The sequence below is a fragment of the Lycorma delicatula genome, chromosome 7, assembly GCF_047948215.1.
Source record: "Lycorma delicatula isolate Av1 chromosome 7, ASM4794821v1, whole genome shotgun sequence".
NCBI classification, from domain to species: domain Eukaryota; kingdom Metazoa; phylum Arthropoda; class Insecta; order Hemiptera; family Fulgoridae; genus Lycorma; species Lycorma delicatula.
Genome location: NC_134461.1, coordinates 62,925,554 through 62,947,755, shown reverse-complemented (window position 1 = coordinate 62,947,755; position 22,202 = coordinate 62,925,554). Strand labels below are relative to the sequence as shown.

The 22,202-nt window shown below is 29.2% G+C and overlaps 1 protein-coding gene across 1 annotated transcript in view; it reads left to right on the top strand.

Annotated features, from left to right (window-relative positions):
- Positions 1-7,046: 7,046 nt before the first annotated feature.
- Positions 7,047-22,202, top strand: part of LOC142328307 (cystathionine gamma-lyase-like) — a 32,406-nt gene continuing 17,250 nt past the window's right edge. Inside the window, exon 1 of the mRNA XM_075372013.1 lies at positions 7,047-7,331. Within this exon, the coding sequence (XP_075228128.1) occupies positions 7,047-7,331 (285 nt within the window). The remainder of the gene's footprint in view (positions 7,332-22,202) is intronic.

Below are 22,202 nucleotides of genomic sequence, written 5' to 3'. Positions count from 1 at the left end.
AAACATGTAGGAATGTTAAGTTTTTTAAATGGTATTGCTACAATTGAGCAATACAACTCAAACTGGAAGCTGAATATTTCATTTACATAACAAATTGTAGTGTCTATCTATTCTGCTTTTATTTCATAATTATGTATTTTTTTATTAATTGTTCTTCTTAATATTAATTAATTATTTGATATACTGTTACAGTGGTTACTAAAAATCTATAATTAAAAATATTTAACTTATATATCAAAAATGTATAATTTAATTCCTGTCACACTCCTTAAGAAAGGTGATTTAGGCTGTACAGTTTAGATGCGTTGTTCAAATGTTAGTATGAAAAGTTTTATAATAGTAAATATTGTTAATGAAATGTTATAAAATATTAACAGAATGCTCAAGTAATATGAATAAATAATATATTAATAAAATCATTCCCTTTTTTTATTTATAATTGTAACTTAATTTTCTTATTTGTTTTCTTTATTAGAAAACATTGTATAAGCTTATGTGTGTGAGTATATGATATGAAATATTAGTAGCAAATGAAAAGTGCCAAACTGACTGGGATTTGAACTCAGAACTTTCTAGATTAAAGATGAAGATACTACCAGTTTGCCATGGAGAATGATCTTCTTTAATAGATAGGTTTTTTAGCAGTTTTCTTAAATTATAAAATCCAGATAAACATAAATAATAACTAGAAATATTACAATAACAGCAATTAGTTTTATTTTGTAAATAATATTATTAAATAGTTATCATCTGTTGACATTGTTTGTTCCTTAAAATCTTCTTATATAAATATATACATTTATATATTATATATATACATATATATATATATATTCTTATATATTCTTATATATTATTATATAAATATATTTTAAATAAAATTATCTGGAATATGTTATGTTTTAGAAAATACATTTTGTTGAAATATCATTCCAAAATGTTGATCTTCAGTTTTACAAATTGGAGATCAGGCAATTAAATTGTAGTTAACAATTCTTTCTTATCTTACAGAAAGAAAGTGATAAAAGAGAGAATGGTGAAATGTATTTATGATTACATTATTATATTTCCTTACTGGTCTCTGAAGTGTAATAAAGCATTATTTTGTTCATTACTAATTAATTATTAATTCACAAAATATAAAACTATGAGCATATTAATTGTGATATCTTTTGGTATTATAAAATAAAAATTAAACTAATTGATATTAAATACAAAAAAAAAATAATAATAACACATGAAACTTCTCTTTAGAATATTCAAGGATAAATTCTATAAAGTGAACCTAATAGTTAGTTTTTCTTTTCTTTGATTGCTTTTGTTGCTGTTCAAACTTAACTCAATATCATTAAATGGGTATAGACATTTTGAAGGTTACTTTTCCATTATCAAAATGCAGTAGAATAATAAATGTATAAAATAATCATCAATTTTAAGTACGAACCCAATACAATATTGTTAAATATAAATACAATCATGCAACTAACATGTACTTGTAAAATCTGATTTTCATTTATGTAAACATCCATCCTACAAAAATTAACATTAATTGTTTATTTCATAGTTCATAATGAATGAATTATAAAAATGTAAAACGTAAATAAATTATTGATTATTTTTTTTTTGCAAAGTGATTTCCTGTTTTGATATTATATTAAAAAAAATAATTATAAGTAATTAATTATAACAATATAATTGTCACATTGCCATTTTTTTCAGTTGTCAGTGATATGACTGCTTTAATCATATTCATTGTTCTTACATGTTCATAATCTTAATATATTTTATATATTATATCCTCAGTTATCCGTTCTTAACATTTCAATTTTTGCCTTTCAATTGACTTTTTACATTCTAAACAACAAAATTCATCAGCTTAGTTCATCTCTAAAACAGATTTTGCCACAAATTCCTCATCACATATATTAATCTAACAGTGTATTTATTTTTAACTTTATTAACCAACCTAGTTTTCAACATCCTTCTGTAACTTTACATTTCTTTACTGTCAATCTTTCCCAAATAAAATGTGCTGTATCAAATATTTTTTAAGAATTTCTCCAGAAAAGCACTATTTGCTAATCAGTCCACTTTTTATTTCTACCCTACTTTATCCATTTTTCAAGACTTTTCAGTTTTAAATATCTAATGAAATTATTGGCTTTGAAGCATTTTTTTGTTCTACTGTTTCTCTTTTTTGTCAGTATCCTGCAACAACTCAAACACTTCTATATCCTGTCTGCAAATATTTTTACTATTAATCTTTCCCTTAATTGTAACTTGGAATATTCTTTCTTTTCCACAAATAGAGTGATCTATTTCTCATTAAATATAATTAAAATCCGATATAAAACTAAAGATAATTTTTCTAATTAAACAGAAGTATCTTAATAAAAATTATAACATCAATATAAACCTAGTTGTTTGTACAATAAATAATTTCCACTGCCAAATATTTTAGTACTATCAGTAGTAAATTATTTTTTAATGAGAATTTTTAATTTTATTTATTCATCATCATAATCCATACACTCTTACCAATTATTGAATATTAATAGATATGAGGCATATTAGAATTGAGAATTTTTATTTTTTTTATGTTGAGATTAAGAGAATTATGAAAAACCGGTTCTTTGTTGGAATCAAACCCTGAGCAACTTAAATTAGAAGCACGATGACCCCTAAAATAAACCTTCCTTGAATGTTATAGCTCTGATGTATATAATATTTATAAAATAAATATAAATTGAGTGTTGAAATACAGTATATTCTATGATTAATTAACAAATTTATAATTTAAATCCTTTCAGAATAACAATTCTAAATATAGTAAATTTTTCCAGTTCAGCTATATGAGATGTAAAAAATTTCAAACAATGAGTATTTACGCATTGAATGGTTATATTCAGAGAGTATATACTCATTGAATGGTTACAGTTATAAGATAAACAGGGATAGAAAATGACAAAACCAAATCTGCTGATATTTCAAAATATCTATTTTTCATTTTTGTCATTCATTGTTGGATTGTTTGTTATTTATTCTATAATAAGCATGGCTAAAATTCAGTTGCTTTTTAATAATATAAGTGTTTTTTGAAATGTTATTGTAAAACTGAGAATGTTGAAGAAGTTTTAAGACATTGGGCAATGAAAATTGGGATATCACCATCAATGATAGTAATAAATGCAAAATTGTGAAAAGTTTGAAGCTAATGGAAAGTGTAAACAAGGAGCAATGTGAGTAAAGAAAACCTTTACAGGTAATGAAAATACAGTTTTAGTAATGCAAACCTTTACACAGTCCTCAAAAAGATTTCTCAGGCAATTTTTTCATGAGTTTAGTATTAAAAAAATAGCGTTCATAGAATTTTATGAGCTAATAAATGGAAACTACACACATCCCAAGACTTTCAAATGCATTAAATGAAGATAATCCAAAAAGACTCTTACTGTTACTGTTTTATGAAGACTGTTACTGTTTTGTGAATGGTACTGTAGCAAGTGTGAAACAAGTCAAGGATTTGAAGGTTTAATTTTTGATCAGATGAAGCCACGTTTAATAGAACAGTTTATAAGCATAACTATGTTTATTGAAGTAACACAAATTCACACATAATTGAACAGAAACCTGATAATTTACCAGGCCTACCATTATGGTGTAGTTTATCTTTTAGAGGGATTGTTGGGCCATTTTTTTATCACTGAAGGGACTATCATCGACATCTCATTCTTACAAATCTTTTTTTGATGAAGAAGTGTACTACTTTCAACAAGATTTAGCTCTTCTCCACTACCAAGTTATGTGATAGAATTTCTTGACAACACAATTCCTGATTGATGGAGAAGATGAAGAGGAAGTACTTCAAAATTCCCAGCACAATATCCAGATTTAATACCCATGGATTTCTTTCTTTGAGATGTTTTAATAAACACTATGAATGCAACAAAACCAAGCAACTACAGCAGCTGAAACAGCAAATTAAAACTGCAGTTAACATGATACCTTTAGCAACAGCACAGCTAGCATATTCCTGTGTTAAATCATTGTTGTAGATGTAATGATGTTAATGTTGGACATTTGGAGTATTTATATGTTTAAGTTAAAAACCAATTAAAGCATCATGTATGTAACCGTTTTCTTTAATCAAATATAACGTTCAAACTGTGTATGTATTTTTTGAGATACTCAGTGTAATTCAAAGCATAATCAGGATTTTTTGGAATGGTGATTTCAAAACTTTTTTTAACAAGTATAATTTATTTTATTAGTTTTTCTATTTATTTTAAAATAAATGTAGTAATTTTATAAAATTGAAAAGACTTCACACAAAAATCCTAGTTTATACAAAATTACACCTAAATTCTCTTCTTTATGTCATAATGACATGTTTAATTTATCTGTCACTTTAAAATAAATTCTACGTAACTAAACCATAAGCAGGACTCTATATTTACTGAAAACTTACATAAATTGCTCAACACATAATTAAGTCATGGTTGGATATATATATTCAAATTAATTATAATTTAAACAAAATTAATGTCAAATTTTCTCAATGCCAACTTATGAAGTAATTTTTTTTATTTGTTATTAATTTTTTTTTTTAATTACTAAATGATATAATCTATAATATATGTTTCTAGAAGCAGGTTAAATAATGCCATAACTAATGAAAGTAATATAAGCCTTCATCCTTGTCAAAAAAATCTGCATAAATTATTTACTGTTATTTATATGAAATATTTTTTCTCAGTTATATTAAACAAGCTAGATTAGGAAGACAAGGTAAAAAGAATAAATTGAAGTTTCTATATATTGGTTATAACTTACTGACAAAGCAAATTTACAAAGCAAAGAAAAACTGTATTACTGATACTTATTTTAACAAAACCCCTTTTTTTTAATATATATAATTTTTAAAAAATGATAATTTGAACTCTGCCCAGAGTAACAATAAACAAATAATGAATGACTTGTTTGCTGAATTCTTTGTTTAAAATATTTTTAATACTTTAAGACATTATGTAAAAATACAATAAATATTTTGAAAATAACCATTAACTGATAACCATGTTAGATTGGTGAAATATGGTGAAGTATTTAAATACAAACTAAATTAACCTTTTCTTTTACTCTATTATTTTAATTTATGTCAGTTTAACAACTTTTTCAAGATTTTTGTACTGACTTTCTTGTTAAAATAAATTATTATTTAAACCAAGTAATATTTTTTAATTATTATTTTTTTGTTTTATTTCAAAGAGTTCTCGTAAAGTTTTAAGTTTTCCAGTGTATAACACAAATACCTGATTATTAGGTTGTGTTATAAACAAACCTTATAAAATCAACAGAAACTGAATTCAATTAATTTTTGTCTAGTTACCACTGACAAAATAAAATGTATACAGATTGGAGGGGAACACCTCACAGTGATCTTTTATTTGACCTTGGACATGACTTTGAATTTATTTCAAGGTTAACACAATTTTTTTTAAATGGAATGACTTGTTTTTGACCCCACCAATGAAAAGAACAGAAGATTTTACATTGGAATATGTGGTCACTCATATTACCTGAGACCTTTTTTGAAAATCATTCAGCTAATCATCAGAAATTGTGTTATACAAGTTATAGTGTTATACAGTGATAGTGTAATATGAGTTACAAGTTTTTGAAGGTCATACAATATTCCTGGAATATTTTTATATTCCAGGCCATTTATCTCGCAAACTAAGGAAAACAGCATAAAAATGACTTTACAGAAGTTATGTGGATAGGACGGGAATATCTGAAGTCCTTGTCCATGACCTTTTGAGATCACCTTTTGAGGTTGTACCAAGGTCATTGAGTTTTTTCAAATGAAATTATCTTTTTAGATAGCACCATTGTAAAGAGAGAAAAGTGTCACATCGACATACTTGAATTTAGTCATGACGTTTTATGATTATATTTAATTTTTTCTAGCTTCTTGAAGTTCATGGTTTAAGAGTTAATCTGATATGGTATCTTGTTAATACAATTTGCAGTCTGTTCAACTAGTGAACAAGAATAAACATCCATATAGTCCAATGAGATGAGGATGATATTATGACAAGTAAATGTGATGAAGTCTTGTGCAGACTCAGACCGACCATTCCTTTTCAAAGTTGATATTTCTAAGGTTAAAATCATAGTAAACACAGTTATTTTTATACGGATTTGAATACTAGATCGTGGATAACGGTGTTCATTGGTAGACGGGTTTCTTCAATTAACAACATATCTCAGGAATGGTCTGCTTAAGATTGGACAAGATAACACTTCATTTACATTCATACATATCATCCTCTGAAGTAATACGTTACAGTGGTTCAGGAGGCTAAACAGAAAAAGAAAGAAGCCCAAGCAGTCCTGAATTGTCTGATTAATTGAACCACAATCACCAAAGTACACTGATATCTAGTATCTAGTATTCCGATTTGTACAAAAGCAACTAACTTTTACTAGAACTTGAATATCAGACTTGGAAAATCATCAGCTGTTAAACAACTGATCTGCAGTGATGAGTTAAACAATAGACCTTATATTTGGTGGACTTATATTTAAAACAAGAAATTTTTTAGTTTCTTTTTTGCAGAAAATGCAAATACTGATATCTCAGAAATCATAAAATTAAAATAGATTGAAGCTTTTAGGCACATAGTATAAAAGAATGCAACTGATTTTTAGGTATGATCATGAGCACACTCTTATTTTTATGGACTTCTTCTTCTTCTTTAAAATGTGAATTGAATACCGCCTTAGCTTACTCTACTGCACAAATTAATTGGGACAAGCTATTTTTTCTCTAAATCATTATGTGATTGCTAGTTATGTCTGATACCGCCTTGAACCGGTTTTATCTGCCTTAAGGTGGTGTGACTGTTTGATCCTGACAATAAGAAAGCAGACTGGTTTTAAAATGGAGGTAGTCACTTTAGATTCAGTTGTGAGCCTTTGAGTGTGGCAAGTGGATGTTAGCTTTTGCACTTTGTGTAACACATGTTGCTTTTGTGTGTTTAAAAATGGATATTACTCAGAGGAAGCATGTAAAAATTATTGCTCTTGAAGTTCACACTTCTATGATGGTGAGAGATATTTCTTCTGCAGTCAGTGTATGCAAGTCAAGTGAACCAAGAATTCTGACAACGTTCAAAAAATCTGGATCATTGCTTCCAAAAAGGAAAGGAAAATGTGGACAAAATGGAAAACTATTCCAAGAACTGAAAATTCTAATAAGAAATAGTAAAATTAATCCAAGGAAAATAAGCTCAGACCTTAAAACAGATTTACTGGCAACTGGTTTTGATGTTAGTAATTCAACTTTACGCCGTAGGCTTCTGGAAACTATCCGGATATATATATATATTTATATATTTCTCACAAACTACGCATAATACATAAAAATAACCTAAGCAAAAGTTACATTGGAGGGATACACCTCATTTTAATGAGGTGTATCATATAAACATATGAAATTAATGAAATATAAAAGCAAATTATTAAATATAAAATTGCTGTTTAAAAGTAATTGCGAAAGAATTAACGGGTGAGTGTCAACATAGATAATAAGTTTTCGTTTAATAAAATTTATTTTTTCAAGATATTAATTTTCTTTCAGCTACATCTGGAATGTAATATAAATCAAATTATTAAGATTATAATTCAAAAGTGATTGTGAATGATTAAATATATTATTTATGTATGAAATGAAAAAGAAAGTGAATAAGTTTTTTATTCAGGTTACTAAGTTTTTTCAGATACATCTGCAATTAATATAAAATAAAAACAAATTGTTATTCAAAGTTATATGTAATGATTAAATAAGTTAATATTGAGAGCAGTAAAAGCAATTATGATGCAATACGTTATATGAGTTTTGAGGGAGAGAATAATAGATATAAACAAAGTTTTGTGCATATGTTTCATTGACTGAGAGAAAGCCTTCAATAGGGTTAAAAGGGATAAATAAACTAATGAAACATTTGAAATAGAGAATTGAACTGTATGGATAACTTTATTATGGAATTATGCATAGAATAAATGGTACAGGTTCTAATAAAAGAAATAGAAGCAGTAAAGATGGGAAGAGCAGTTAGACAGTGATATTGCATGTCGCCAATACTTTTTAATATTTATGGAGACTAACTAATTGTGGAAGCTTTGCAAGACTTACAGGATGGTGACTATGAGGTAGGAGGAGAAGAAATAGACAATTATGTATGCAGATGACCAAGTAATAATGGCTACAACTGAAGAGAAGCTGCAACAAATGATGGGTAGAATAAGTAAGATAGGAGAAAATATGGCATGAGAATAAACACTGATAAATCCAAAGTAATGAGAATATCGAGGGAATACATGGCAACAAAAATTTTTATTCAGGTGAAATATTCGGAATAGGTTAGTTTTAAATACCTTGTAAGCACAATAATTTGATGGAAGTTAAACTGTGGAAATTAGAAATAGAACTGCGAGTGGTAAAAGGGCTTTCAGCAAGGTGCTTTCTGCTTATAACAAAATGTATACCTATTAATCTGAGAGATTTGTAAGATGTGTGAAAATATCTGAAATGTGGCTATGAAGGAAATGCTAGGTATCAACTGGCAAGAGAAAGTAATTAATAATCAGGTCTGGACAAATATATATGTGAGTATGATGAAGGCAATACAAAGAAAGAATGCTAATGGATAGGCCACATCCTAAGTCATGATTGTATTCAAAAAGTACTAATTGAAGCAAAATTGCTGGAGTGAGAGAAGGGGGATATAAATGTTGGATGATTTGAATGAGAGACATATAAGAAGACATATGAGAGACTATAATTTAAAAGAATAAGCTTAGAATGATCATCATGGAAAATGCTGTTTCTTGATATGATATGTCGATAAAAAGTTTCATGAATAATATTAAAAAAATATTTTAGTATAAAATTACCATTCAAAAGTTATTGTGAAAGATTCAGTAAACTAATTCTGAAAGCAATAAAAAATAATATAAAAACTAAGGATGATTGTGGATGGTCGTACTGAGTGATAATGTCTATTAAAGCAACATACTAATAAATAACTTGTAAACAATGAATTACGACGTATATAAAATATAATTTTACAATGTTTTCTTATATAAATATATAAATGTACGTTTTGATTATAGTTTTTTCCACAGGGTGTTTTTTATTTCTTAAAAAATACCTGTTTTTTATATTCAGATGTTCTATCTGCAATGAACATCATGCATGCAATGTTCTATATGCAGATGGTGAGCATATAGAACATTTAAAACTCGGTTAATGACATTTAAAATTTTTGAGAAGTACGTAATTTGTCTTGTAATTGTAACACGTTTTTATGAAATATATTTATTTGAAATGGGTCATGTTTTATGATACAAGCTCCATATTTTACTACACCCTCAGTTATTTGTTTTATATTATCCGAACTTTATCTTCCTCTATCGATTTTATCCTCTACATCACGCTATCAAATTAATTAAATTTTGCTTTATTGTAATAGTATATTATATATTATGCTATTATAATATAGTTATGCTATGGTTATATAATTTCTATAGTTATGCGCAGGGATAGCGTCGAAACGCCATCCCCAAACTCAAAAATTGTACACCTGGAATTTCATCTCACGGAATATACGACTGGCGTGGTCCCGGATGCTGCCTTGATGTTTACAGCAGCCGGTGGGTGAGCTAGACTAGACAACCAACCAAATTCATTTTACAACGAAAATTTTCGTTCAACCCTAGAAAAAACTACTTAACTTACATTCGAGAAGTTACAATCTAAGATTTAAAAATCATAAGATTATCAATAGAAAGTTAGCTAAAACATTAAATTGCTATTAAAAAATATATTAGTTATTGAAATTTGACAATTAAACCACTAAAATTAAGTAAATTCACTAATATCTGTTAAAATAATTTACTCCTTTAAGTAAAATGTAGTGTTATTCTTCGCTAGAGAAACGACAGTACATTGTATAGAAAAATCTGCCCAACTTTTTTCACTTTAAAACTGTTTTAAATTAATCAAGTCTTAATAATAATTTTGATGTAATAAAACTACATATCATCGCAGAAATAGATTTTCTTAATGAATACAAGTTTTTTCGATAAATATGGTATAATCTTTGTAATCTCACGTTTTTTAATTTGAAAATGTGAAATTTTGATCCTCTACCCGTTTACGAATCGTGTCGCTAGATAGCAGTTCTTGATAGTGCTTGGTAGCGTATACTTGAAATATAAAATTTAAAAGAAATTTAAAGGAAAATTTTAAAATGATTATACAAGTTTTATTAAAAAAACAATAAATAACACAAAAATTAATTGGTAAAATTTTATTCTTGAATTCTATTTGGTAGCACTGGGGTCGTGGTATTTCGAATGCAATAATAATAAACAAGCAATCTCATACAAAATTTAGTCTGTGCATGCAATTGAAGAGCAACCACGCCATTACAATTTTGCTGTGGATATTCTTTATAAAATTAATGAAGATTTTAGAAGTTTTTAGAAAAAGTAATCTCTGATGAAGCTAATTTCCATGTTTCTAGTCACTTAACATAATTGAGGGTTCTGTTGTAATGAGAACACTCATGCCATTTGACAAACACATGATAGGCCAATAATTAACGTTTAATTAATGTTTGGTATATGTTGACTGCTTATAAAATGGTCAGACCATTCTTCTTCACTGAGCTAACTGTTACTATCACTAGTTACGTAGACATGTTACAAGCATATGCAATATTACAAACTGATTATCGGTAATCAAAGTCTTCAACATCAATGAACTAAAGAGAAGAATAAAGATGCAATTAATAGAATAGCTCCAGTATTCTATGTAATGTGTGATGGGAAATTGAATATAGTCTAGATATTTTAAACCCATTAAAGGTGCTCATTTGGATATTGTTTAAAGTTAATAAGTTTTGTAAAAAAAATTAATTGAAATGCCCTGTTCAACAATAAAACATAAATGTAAGTACATTGCTTTGCTATTTTTTTTTTCAATGCTTAAAATGCATTGAATATTATTTATGACCATTCTGCATATTAAATTCATGCATAATCGATTGATCATTTTTAATGTATGGATCTCATAAATACAATTACATTTCTTTTTGCTCAGTTTACTGATAATTGGTACCTCATGTCTAATGGAATTATCTCTAAAGTAAAGTAAATGACGAATAAACTATAATTCTGTGGTAAAGTATTAATTACTAAGTGCATATGCACTTAGTAATTAGTAACTTAGAATGAACAGTCAACTTTATTGAACATTGAATATAATGAAACAGAAGCTTTTTCATCATTTAATGTGTTCTAAAACTTATTTAATAAGTAACCTAATTCAACTGTAATGAAATTCAATGTTGTAACACTTTCTTCTTACTTGTTTTAAACTTTAACTTTTAAGTTCTTTTGGGTAATTTAATACAAGGAGGTATAACTTTACTTAGGTTCATAATAGATAATTGAAATTAAATTCATTTTCACATTTAACCTATTTTTTGGAATTAGAATTTAGAAAAATAATTTTATTTGTTATGTGAATTACAAGTATTTTTATAACACATTCATTAATTCCTATGTGGTTCCTTTCTCTTTTTCTATGAAATTATTTTCCATAATGATCTTTGATCTCCAATACATCTTTTTCATGCACCTCTATCAATGATAATCCTTCTCTATCCTCTCATTCTTTCCTCCACCAAATATATCTCACCTCATCCACCTATTCCTATGACTTCCTCTTTTTCTTCTCTTGTGTTATTTCTCTCTCAATCTCTTGCATCACAATTTTTAATTTTCTACATCTCCACCAACTAATTTTCTCTGATAAATTTCATTATTTCTTTTATGATAAATTTCGTTATTTCTTTTACCGATAATTAACTCTTCTAACCTCTAATTCTTTTTGGAGTTATTCATTACACTCATTGATTGATATGTAGATTTCTTCCTTAAAATATTTATTTGGATTTTCCTTAAAATAGGTAGGTTTTCATAAAAATATTTATTTGGTTGAGAAAAAGATACTTGGTGAATACAATGTATAAATTATAATATTTATAATATTTTTTTTTTAAGCTCCGGGTCCGCAGTCAAGCAATTCTTTCCGCAGAGGATGAGATGAGTGTTTTGTAGCGTGTGTGAAAAATTCCATGCCTGACCGGGATTCGAACGCAGGACCTCCATAGATTGGACCTACGTCCGATTACCCCGACTCCATTGCGGTGCTTTGAATGTCAGAGATTCGGACACACTGCAACACGATGTATGAAAAAACAGATTTGCGTATGAGGAGAACCGTTACATCCCCATGATCCATGCAGGGATCCACCTGTATGTGTCGCCGTGGGTATTATTCAGCGAGATCTCGTAATTTCCCTATCTGTAAGCAAGAAATAGCTGTTCAAGAGGTTCAAATAATACAATAAGTCAGCTACTATGAAGCAAGGAAAATCGTGCAAGGCAGAACACCAAGGATTCCGTTCTATGCACAGATTGCTGCAGATTCTGGGGCTCCATTTAAACCAGACAACGTACTTTCTCAACTAGTACCAGCTCTAGTTAGTATGGTCGAACGTATAATCAACGATTATTGAAGAGTCGACCATCGCGAGTAAGTTGTCCAAAACCAACGAAAAGGAAACCAGATGTCTCTAAATCAAAGATTATTAAAGGACTGAGCCTTCAACCAATCAAAAGGTGAAGGAATGTGAAACCAAACCGCCGAAGAATTCTGAGCGGAGTGTCCCGACAATAAAAGTTGAAATACAGATGATCCCCACTCAGTGAATTGTAAATCCTGAAGTAAAGATGCTAGAAGAAAAGGATTTTGAAAGACCAACGATAGTCTCCGAAATAGTCTTTAAATGAGTGGGTGAGCACTTCAGCCGCCCGACATGTTAGCGTCGACTCAGATGCACTGCTAACTGCACTATCTGAGCCGATGTCAGATACCGACAGCAAGACATCTCTCTAATTTACTACTGAGGATCAGAAGATTGCATCTCCGAGTCTCAGATACCTTGGAATTCGACATTGGGGCCTTCGAGAAGATGGAAAAAAAAAGAAATACAGGATGGCCTAAGGGCAAACCTAGGCGACACGATGTAAAAAGAATTTAAAAAGAGTTTTACGAGTTTGTGACGAATTAAATGAAACAATGACTTTTTAATACATAACTTTATAGCTGTTATGCTAGAATTGACATTTTGATAGAAATATTTTATATTTTTAAGTGGCAAGGGCCCTTTACTTCCTTGCCATGCTGTGTTTCTATTTGGTGTATTAATAAATAACCTTTTGATAAGTCTATTATTTGATTATCTGTTTTGACAAAACTAGCCTGCTAACTATGTTGCTAGCGGGAAAAAGAAAGGTTTCTTGTTTTTTTTTCGTTTTTGAAGTACAAAGAGGCTAATGACCACAGCAGTCGATGCCTCTAAAACCTCAACAGCAAAAAAAATGTATATTTAATTTTTTATTTATTTTCAAAATTATATACAAAATCTTATTTGAATAATTTTAGTGTGAAACGGATCGGGGTCTCTAGCTGATTTGTAGTAAGAAGAAATTAAATTAACATTAACAGTTCGAAAGATTGTTGTGTGCGCGCGCGCGCGTGTTTTTGTGTTTATATGAAGATCTTGTATTTTTAAATTTATTTTGAACCTATGAAGTCAACTATAGAGAAGGCTTTCAAAATTTAAACTAATATTATATTAATAATTAATATAATAAACTAATATATTAATATGTACATTAAACTAATATTATATTTTTAAATTGATATTTTTGTCCAGTTTCATAAATAACTCATACATCTTTCCTTTTTTTAATTTTTATTAATTTAATTGTAACGAAATTGGTATGCAGAAGAGTAAAAACCAAATAATTAATGTATTCATACATACAAAATTAATATTTATTTACTTTTACATCTTTCTTACTTTATTCATCTGCTTGTTTTAATATATCGTATTTACATACCGTAATTTATGCATCTTTTTGACCAGAATTTTGTTTCTAAAATTAAGTGCGTGATTTATGCAAGAAAACATTTTACATAGGTTTATAATGAAACTAAAATTTGATAATCAGTGTAATGATTATATTTATTTGACTGAATATTTTATTTTTGTGTAGCTTTTTAAAAATTAGCGAAAATTTTTATTTTTTCGCTAATTTATATATATATATATATATATATATATATATATATATTAGTCCACAATAAAAATATATTACTGTATAATATGAAATAAAAAATATCTTTCAAGATGAATAATTAGTTCTGATCTCTTTTATTTCATTTTGAACCCGGCAATTGTCTATATCTTTTGTGTTCAGTCTTTGGTCTTATACTTCAGAATAAATAATTTGGTATCCAAACCATGTTTTTTTTTTTTGGAAATCGACCGAATTATCCATTCCTTCTGTTACCTTTAATTTCTTCCTTGGATAAATATGACAGAAATACATAAAGATTAAAGTTCAGTTGCAGTATTAAAAGCCTTCCTCAATTTTAGTTTAATTAGATAAACCTAATATAATTTCCGCCTTATGTTCTTATCCAAAGATCGCTGTTTTTTTTTTCTGTTTTTTTTTTCTTTGCAGGAATCCTTTTTTTCAACAACTAAAGTTTTACTTTATTATATTTATTGTAAACAAAAAAAGTGTATTAAAAAAGTAAAATAATTACGTAATTTTTTTCAGTTTTTCATAGTACTAGTAACAAACTCACCTTGTTACTTTTTTTATCTGATAGTAATTATAGTGAGTAGAAAAAATGTTTTACTTCGTGAGATAGTAAGGGTATATAATACATATAAATTTGTTATAAGTTCAAGAAAACATTTTAATATAACTTATATATAAAAATCTTTAAAAACTACTATAAAGTGAAGTGAGAGAGATAATGTTTAAATAATTTACATAAAAATAACATTTTATGAAGATAAAAAAAATCATAAAAACTGTTTTTTCGTTATTCTATTTTTTTTTTAATCGTTTATAAAACTAGATTTATTTTTTCCATCAAAAATCATTTTAAAAATACAACATATTTCACACAACTAAATATCCTTATTGTTTTTTTGATTAGAATGATTTTTTACTTGAAAGTTTACCCTTTCAATTTTATATTATACGTTTTTAATACAGAAATTAAAAAAAAAAAAAATCGCTTAACAAAATTTTAATCTGTAATTAACGTTTTCTAATTGAGTTTATTTTTAATAATGGTTTACCACAGCTTTTTATGGTACATTACTATTTATTATTTGAGGTTAATTTAATATTCGTAAAAAGTAAATGCATTAATAATACTAGTACAAAGACAAATATATTTTCATCCACAAAATAAAAAGAAGTTCTAGAGATATTAAACATAGCTCATTTTATTAAATTTAAACTGCTAACAAATGCAATTAATAAAGCGAAAGTAGTAATAAATTACCATATGGAATTGTCGATCGGAATTGATTGTGAAAGTTTTAGCCGATAAAAAAAATTATACATTCAGATATATACAGAGTGTTTCTAAATTGCACGGAACCTCTTGGGAAGTAATTGTGTAGCCGAAAATGAGAAAAAAGTTCACATAAACATAGGTCAGAAAACGGTTCGTTAACGAGTTTCGGCTCGCGAAACATTTAGCTCTGCTTTCTGCTCCCTCTATTTCCTTGTGGTCTTTGATCTAAAAAACGCAATAAAAGTGTTCCCAAACCTCTATCTTACTTAAGTTTTAAGAAAAACAGGGTAAAATACGAAAAGGTTTTAGTTGGAATTTACACTCATTTAGGTTTGGAATAGAATAACTTTGTTAATTTACCAGTAAACAAATAAAATTTCCAGTTAACTTTGTAGAGAATTTAATTCTGAAAAAAATTTATGTAAATAAAATTTATTAAAATTAAACACAAATTTGAGAAATTCAACTTTAATCAGAAACAAAACGCACAAACTAGATCGGAAAAGTAAACAATTTTAAATAGAACAATTTACATAAAAATGATGAAAATTATAATAATAAATTTGAAGAACAGCCTTCTAAAACATTTAAAGTTTAACTTAAATTATTGTCTGAAAAAATAATCGGAGCCCCGTTAGCCAGCTTTATATTTTGTACTCATATACAGCTATTACCGACCTGGACGAGGAACGTAGATGGTATGTACCAGGTGCTTATCCCCAGGTGGGGATTATCTACCTCAGAGGAAGACCCTTTTTATATATATTACTGTGACCGTATGTGTGTGTGTACAGGTGATTCCAATTACATGGCAATCTCTCGCAATAATTTATTGTATATAAATAATTAATTTAAATATATATATATATTATTTTTTCTCGCAATAATGATCCCAACCTGGTTCCCATCTCCAGGTCAGTAAAGGACTGGACTGGACTGGAGTCTACAGGACTCTTTGTCATCTGAAAATCACCTGAAATGATTTTGGACCTTTAGAGCCAACCTTTAGAAAGACCATTAGAGCCGGCGATTTGGTGGCGAGGGATAATGCCCGCATGCCCACCGTGTTGGCAAACATGTTGTAAGTTGTCCACGTGTCCATGTTACATTCAAATATGGTTCACTCGGTTCATAGGAGCTAGAAAGCTTCGGTTAGTAGGGGCCTGGAGTCAGTGCTGACTGCCCATTCATTCTCTGCCAGGATATATGCATATTCCACCGAAGTATTGGGTCGGACCTCCAGGGTCAGTAACCCCGATACAGAAGGGATTAATTCTTCATGCATGTTCTTGAATAATCAAACGTGGCAGAGGGCTCATGTAATCACCCTCGTTTAGAATCGGCCGATTCGCCAGAAGCGAAACGGAAACAAAATAAGGATACAGTAAGAATAAGAAGCTATTTAAGAAGTCAACGACTGGTATTTTTTAGCAACAGCTCACCCAGACCCAGGTATCTTGTGATTACAAGAGAGAATGGTAACTTCCAGAAATTCAGCCCATTCTTGATTGCTCGGGAGATAACTTGGTGTGTTGGTAACCCTGTCAAGGACCTATGATTAACGATTGACACAAAATTTTCTTGCGTAAGAGAAAATTGGTGAGCACTCTTAACTCATCAAAAGTGGTAGTTGTTTGCCGTAATCTTCTTAATTGTACCAAACGAGAGATAATAGAAGAATTTTCTATTATGGTCAGCCGAAGGGTGACCATGAAAAGGAATATTGAGGTTCATCCTTCTGCTTCCCATATCTAATATGCAACAGATTTACCTTGCCCAAAAAGGTATGTGCTGGCGTACATCATCTAGATATGTGAGCATTCATACCGTAACCCTTGTCATGTTTTAAATGCCAACATTTTGGACTGCACTCCAGTCAGATGTAAAAGACAAAAAATCTGCGTGTGTAGTGAGGAAAGTCATTAAGGCGAGCCGTGCAGAGATCATCCTACTTGCGTCAATTGTAAAGGGTAATAAAACTCCCGTTCGAGAAACTGTTCAATTTATAAAGTAGAAACTGCAATTCAGGTGGTGAAGACACTGCAAAAGGTCAACTATCCTGAATACAGAAAATCCTCAGCAAACAAACACCTTGACCTACATCGATGTATGCAAAAGTAACAGCTACCCTCTTTTCCCAAAGGATTAATGCAGATCAACTCTCAATACTTGCGCTAAGCCTGGCAGCAGTGACTGAGAAAATCATTGACAAGAAATTAAAAATTAAGTTTTAAGAACTGCCAAGATATATACATCGGTAAATATTGTACATAAAAATATTAAGGAGTCATCTGAAAAGGCCAGAAATACTCCTCTGACTGGTCATAAGATGAAAGAAAATGTAATAAAGATACCGAAGAAGTCTGAACCTAATTTAATGAATGTCGAAATTCAGATAGACAAAACCCCTAATCTATTAAGTCATAAAGATGGTGAGATAATGATTTCAGATAAAGAGAATGCTGAACAAGTAGCTACGGAGCCTCCGAAAGAACATTGTACTCAAAAGAGAGGGCGTGCATTTCAGCCGCCCCAAAATTTTAGCGGGGTTTGCGTTCAGTCTAATTTTGGATGCAATACTCCCTACTCCATCTGGGCCGATATCGAATGAGAAGATCCCATCGGAGATTCCTCGAGGATGGAATCTCCAAGATCTCAGACACGCTGTCGGCCATCAGGAGGATGGAGAAAAGAGATTACAAAAAGTTGGTCGAATGGAAAAGTCTAGGAGATAAATGTGTGTGATACATTTAATATCAAGAGGACTGATTATTATTGCTTTTTATGTGTTTTATGTTTTCTAAGGTACGGATGAATTTATTTTGAGGATGTGTTTTTAATTATTGCGGGATAGTTTTGACATTTCCTTACAAATGAACTATGTTTTTAAGTAGTAAGGGCAAATAACCTTGTCATTTTGTGTTCTTTTGGAGTTTTATTTTTCTATTACAAGTTTTTTTTTCAAGATTATCTATTTAACAAGACTGGTCTTTTGACTTGGTCAATATTTTTGATCAGGTTGGAAACGTTTTGGCTTAGAACAAGAGCTAATGGCCCACAGTAGTCAATGCCAGCTCTCCTAAAAAAAAAAATAATAAAAGAACACTGTCGCAAAAGAATTGCCTCCATTTTGAATTTTTCACACTTGTTTATTTTGTAGATTTTGTTGGGAAATTACCAAATTTCATTAAAATACCTCAACTTTCTTAAAATACAAATTTTTATTGAAAAAACACAAAACAACAGATTCAGGAAAATGAAACGAGATAGAGCATTTCTCCATGAAACCATTTTATTTATTTTGATGTCCTGAATCACTCCCTTAAGTTTGTCTTACACTACATATATTTAATTTCGCTCTTCGCAAAAATAGAGTATTAAATAAAGATGAATGTTTCATTCAATTGTTTGTCTTAAACGCGAATTTCATTATAAACAGTATTCTAAATAAACAACTATAAAGGAACACTCAGGAAAACTACATCTAAAAATAAGAAAAAAAAAGGTCGTCCATTTGTTGAAGTGTACAGTCTGAAGATACATATGAAAAAATAATAAACACGTATGAGTTGAACTGAAAACTTAGTCCTTTTTAAGACTGTTAAGCAATATAAAAAACCTTACACAAGATTACACAAAAAAATAAAACACACTTGCACTTTAAAAATGATCTAACTTATTTTATGTAAAATGAAAAAGGCTCATTTTTTCTTTCTCCAATTTTCTTGAAAATGTCCTGCAGTTCTGTTAAAGTTACTTTAAATAACACTTCCTTTCATATACAATTGTAATAATTTTTACTTTTAAAACAATGTTCACATTTTTTTCTTCAAACTATCATTTCGCCCGGCCTCCATGGCGCGAATGGTAGCGTCTCGCCCTTTCATCCGGAGATCCCGGGTTTAAATGCCGGTCAGACATGGCATTCGCACAAAAATGCGAATGCCAATTTTGGCACACGCTACAAAATTGTCATTTCACCTAGTCCTCTGAAGCAATACCTAACGATGTTCATTTCACCTAGTCCTCTGAAGCAATACCTAACGATGTTCCCGGAACTACGGGAACATTGTTGGTACTTTATTAAAACTACGGGAACAATTGTTACTTTATTAAAGTAACAATTCCTAACTTCTATGCCCTATAATAACTAGGAATTAGTCGCAAAGATATATCTTTGGCGCGCTATAGCGCGCCAATTACATAATTAATTATTTGAAATTTTTCAACTTAAAAAACAACTATGTTTTTTATCTTCAAATATATATATATCATGAAATTGAATTAAATAATAATAACTTACTGTTTTAACATAAATCTTAAGATTATTTCTATACTATTTATCTGTTTATAATAAGTAAACGATGTTTTAAATATATGTATACTGTAATGTAAGAAGAATATTCATAGGTGATAAAAATATTTTTAGATATAATCATAACTGTTTTAGATATTTATTAGGTATTCCTTGACAAAAATGTAAATTTATCACACAATTATGCATATTTATAGATTATTTATATTAATATATATATTATTTCTTATCTGATTATAAATTTATCAGTTATTTAACAAATTTAAATTATTATTATCACTTAAAAGAAACAGTGAATACATTATTCACTGTTTCTCCAAGTACCAGTTCTCACTTTATAACCCCCAAAAAATATATACGAGTATATAAATTAAAATTTCCTAAAAATTATTTAAATTTATGTTGTTTAATTCTTGCCCCTTGAAAGTTTTTAATATTTTACATCGACGGAATTCCTGTTTGAAGTCTCAAAAATGTTCGATGAAAGTTCTTAAAAATTCTATTTTCTTTTATTTTCATTACTTGAAAGTTTTTACTAAAAAGTACTTTAGCCAGAAAATATTTTTAGAGAAATAGAGATTTAAATCCTATTCTTTAATCAATATGAAAAAGAAAATTCCCTTGGAAAAATATTTCAAATTTTATTTTCCTCGTCAAAATTATTTATTTACATTCATGCTAAGTGAGTAAATACTAAAAAACATATTTTTCATCAAGAGGGGCTGGTCTACTGGTAAATATTTCAATTGGCATAACGGAAAGTTAAGATTTTAATTGTGATTTTGCTACTCTTACTTTAAGTTCGTTTTCCAATTTTTTTTATAGCTCTTTCTGTTTACGCCATTCTGGCATAAAGTTTTTCCGTTATTTCTACGAATTCACAGCTAGGGTAGGTCCCGTTGCTTTGTTACAAGGAATGTTTGAATTCCACTTGGTTTCGTATTGCTGGGTCCGTAAAGTCCACCTGTCTCTATTATTGTTCTTCTGTTCGACCCTCCCCCCGTCATCCTTAGCGACCGCGCCCATTATTCTATCGAGTTATTTCTGACTAACCTTTTCAAACACCCGTTATCTTTTCGTCCCCTCACTAATACAAACACACGCTATCCTGTCCACTACCTGGATCTGGTTACCCCCGCCTTTTTTCGCCATCTTTTCGGCAGAGTACCTCCAACATCTAACCAGTGCAGTCGCCTATGGCAATACTCTCCTGCAAAACTCTGTGTTAACATTCACGCTCAAGCAGAATTTCAAACTCATCACAACACATTTGAGATTCCGCGCCGCATTCTACCACTAAACCACATCACGCCGCTGTATTCCTGATTCACCGTGCGGACTACGCCCAGGACTACATAGGTATTCTTCCGTACTTGCTGTTACGAGGTCATCTCTGGCAAATATTTGTTGCTACAGGCAAGTTCAGTTTTTCTTTACTCATTACGTTAAACCTTTATGTTATCATTCAAATCTGTGGAACATTCCGTTCATCCTCCCTATGCCGTTCAAGTTTCAATTTCACTTTAGTACGGTCACGACAGGTCACTTACAGAAGACTGTCATTTCAGCTGCAACCCATTTCATGTGCTCAATTAAGTTCAGTGTGATTATATTGTAATTAACTCTTTTGTACTGTAATATTATTGTGTCTTTTTCTACGTCAAACTAAAATTACATTTTTACATTATTTAACGTTAAGTTTGTGGTTCATAAATCAGGAAAGGCCAATGCCAATCAAGATTTACTTTAATTTATTTTTCTAAGGTTATGACATTTGTTCATTGCTAATTTTTCAATATTACAGCATTTGTCAGTAATGCAATAGTTCTCCAGTTATATTATGTTTATTGATGTTTTGTTTTTCTAAGTATATAATTGTAAATCTCATTTTAATAATATTATTACTGATATGCTGATTTCAGTTGATATTTCTTATGTGAAATTAAGTTATGTTTAGTTCATAATTTCATTCAATTTAAGGTTATGCTTTAACATAAGTTCAGTTGTTTTACATAATTAAAGTCCAATTTCTTTTGGCAAATACTAGCTGTGTGTTTTTTATTTTTTAACTTTACCCAACACTTTCTCTGTTCATGCCTAATGGAATTCTGTTTTATATGAAACCCAGACAACATAAATAAAATGTAGTTCCTAAAAAATTACTGGCTATTTTTCTATTTAATCTTAGATATCTACAAAATGGATTATTCTGTTTTGGTAAATTATCAACAAAAAAAAAACTTTACATTATCTTTTAAATTTTATTCATAGGAATCAAGCTGTAATAGAAAGTGCTGTAATAGAAAGTTAACAGCACAAAAACTTGCTACAAATAAATGATGGTATAAAATATAACATGTA